The sequence below is a fragment of the Penaeus monodon genome, chromosome 23 (assembly GCF_015228065.2).
Source record: "Penaeus monodon isolate SGIC_2016 chromosome 23, NSTDA_Pmon_1, whole genome shotgun sequence".
In the NCBI taxonomy this organism is placed as follows: Eukaryota; Metazoa; Arthropoda; class Malacostraca; order Decapoda; family Penaeidae; genus Penaeus; species Penaeus monodon.
The window spans coordinates 39,782,809-39,783,075 of record NC_051408.1 but is presented as its reverse complement, the minus strand read 5'-3'; the positions used below and the strand labels follow the sequence as shown (position 1 = coordinate 39,783,075).

Sequence of the window (267 nt, the reverse complement as noted above, 5' to 3'; positions counted from 1 at the left end):
AAAGGTAAGGTTATCGACCGTATCTTCCACTAACGCGTCCGGAAGATACTACGCCAACAGGGCCTCCGAAGGAACCTCCCACACTGGAACCTCCAAAGGAGCTTCCTACTGAGCTGACTCCTCCAAAGGAACCTCCCACACCGGAGCCTCCGAAAGAGCTTCCACCTCCGATGAAACCTCCAGCGCTTCCGCCGTGGCCTCCAATAACACCTCCGGAGTAGCCACCTGCAGGGAGCACACCCTGTCCAACGAGGTGACCTGCGTCAA

The 267-nt window shown here is 57.7% G+C and overlaps 1 protein-coding gene across 1 annotated transcript in view; it reads right to left on the bottom strand.

Moving 5' to 3' along the window:
• Nucleotides 1-6: 6 nt before the first annotated feature.
• The window catches only part of LOC119588038 (keratin, type I cytoskeletal 10-like), an 827-nt gene continuing 566 nt past the window's right edge, over nucleotides 7-267 (bottom strand). Inside the window, exon 2 of the mRNA XM_037936736.1 lies at nucleotides 7-267. This exon is cut by the window's right edge and continues 232 nt beyond it. Within this exon, the coding sequence (XP_037792664.1) occupies nucleotides 11-267 (257 nt within the window). The 3' untranslated portion in view covers nucleotides 7-10.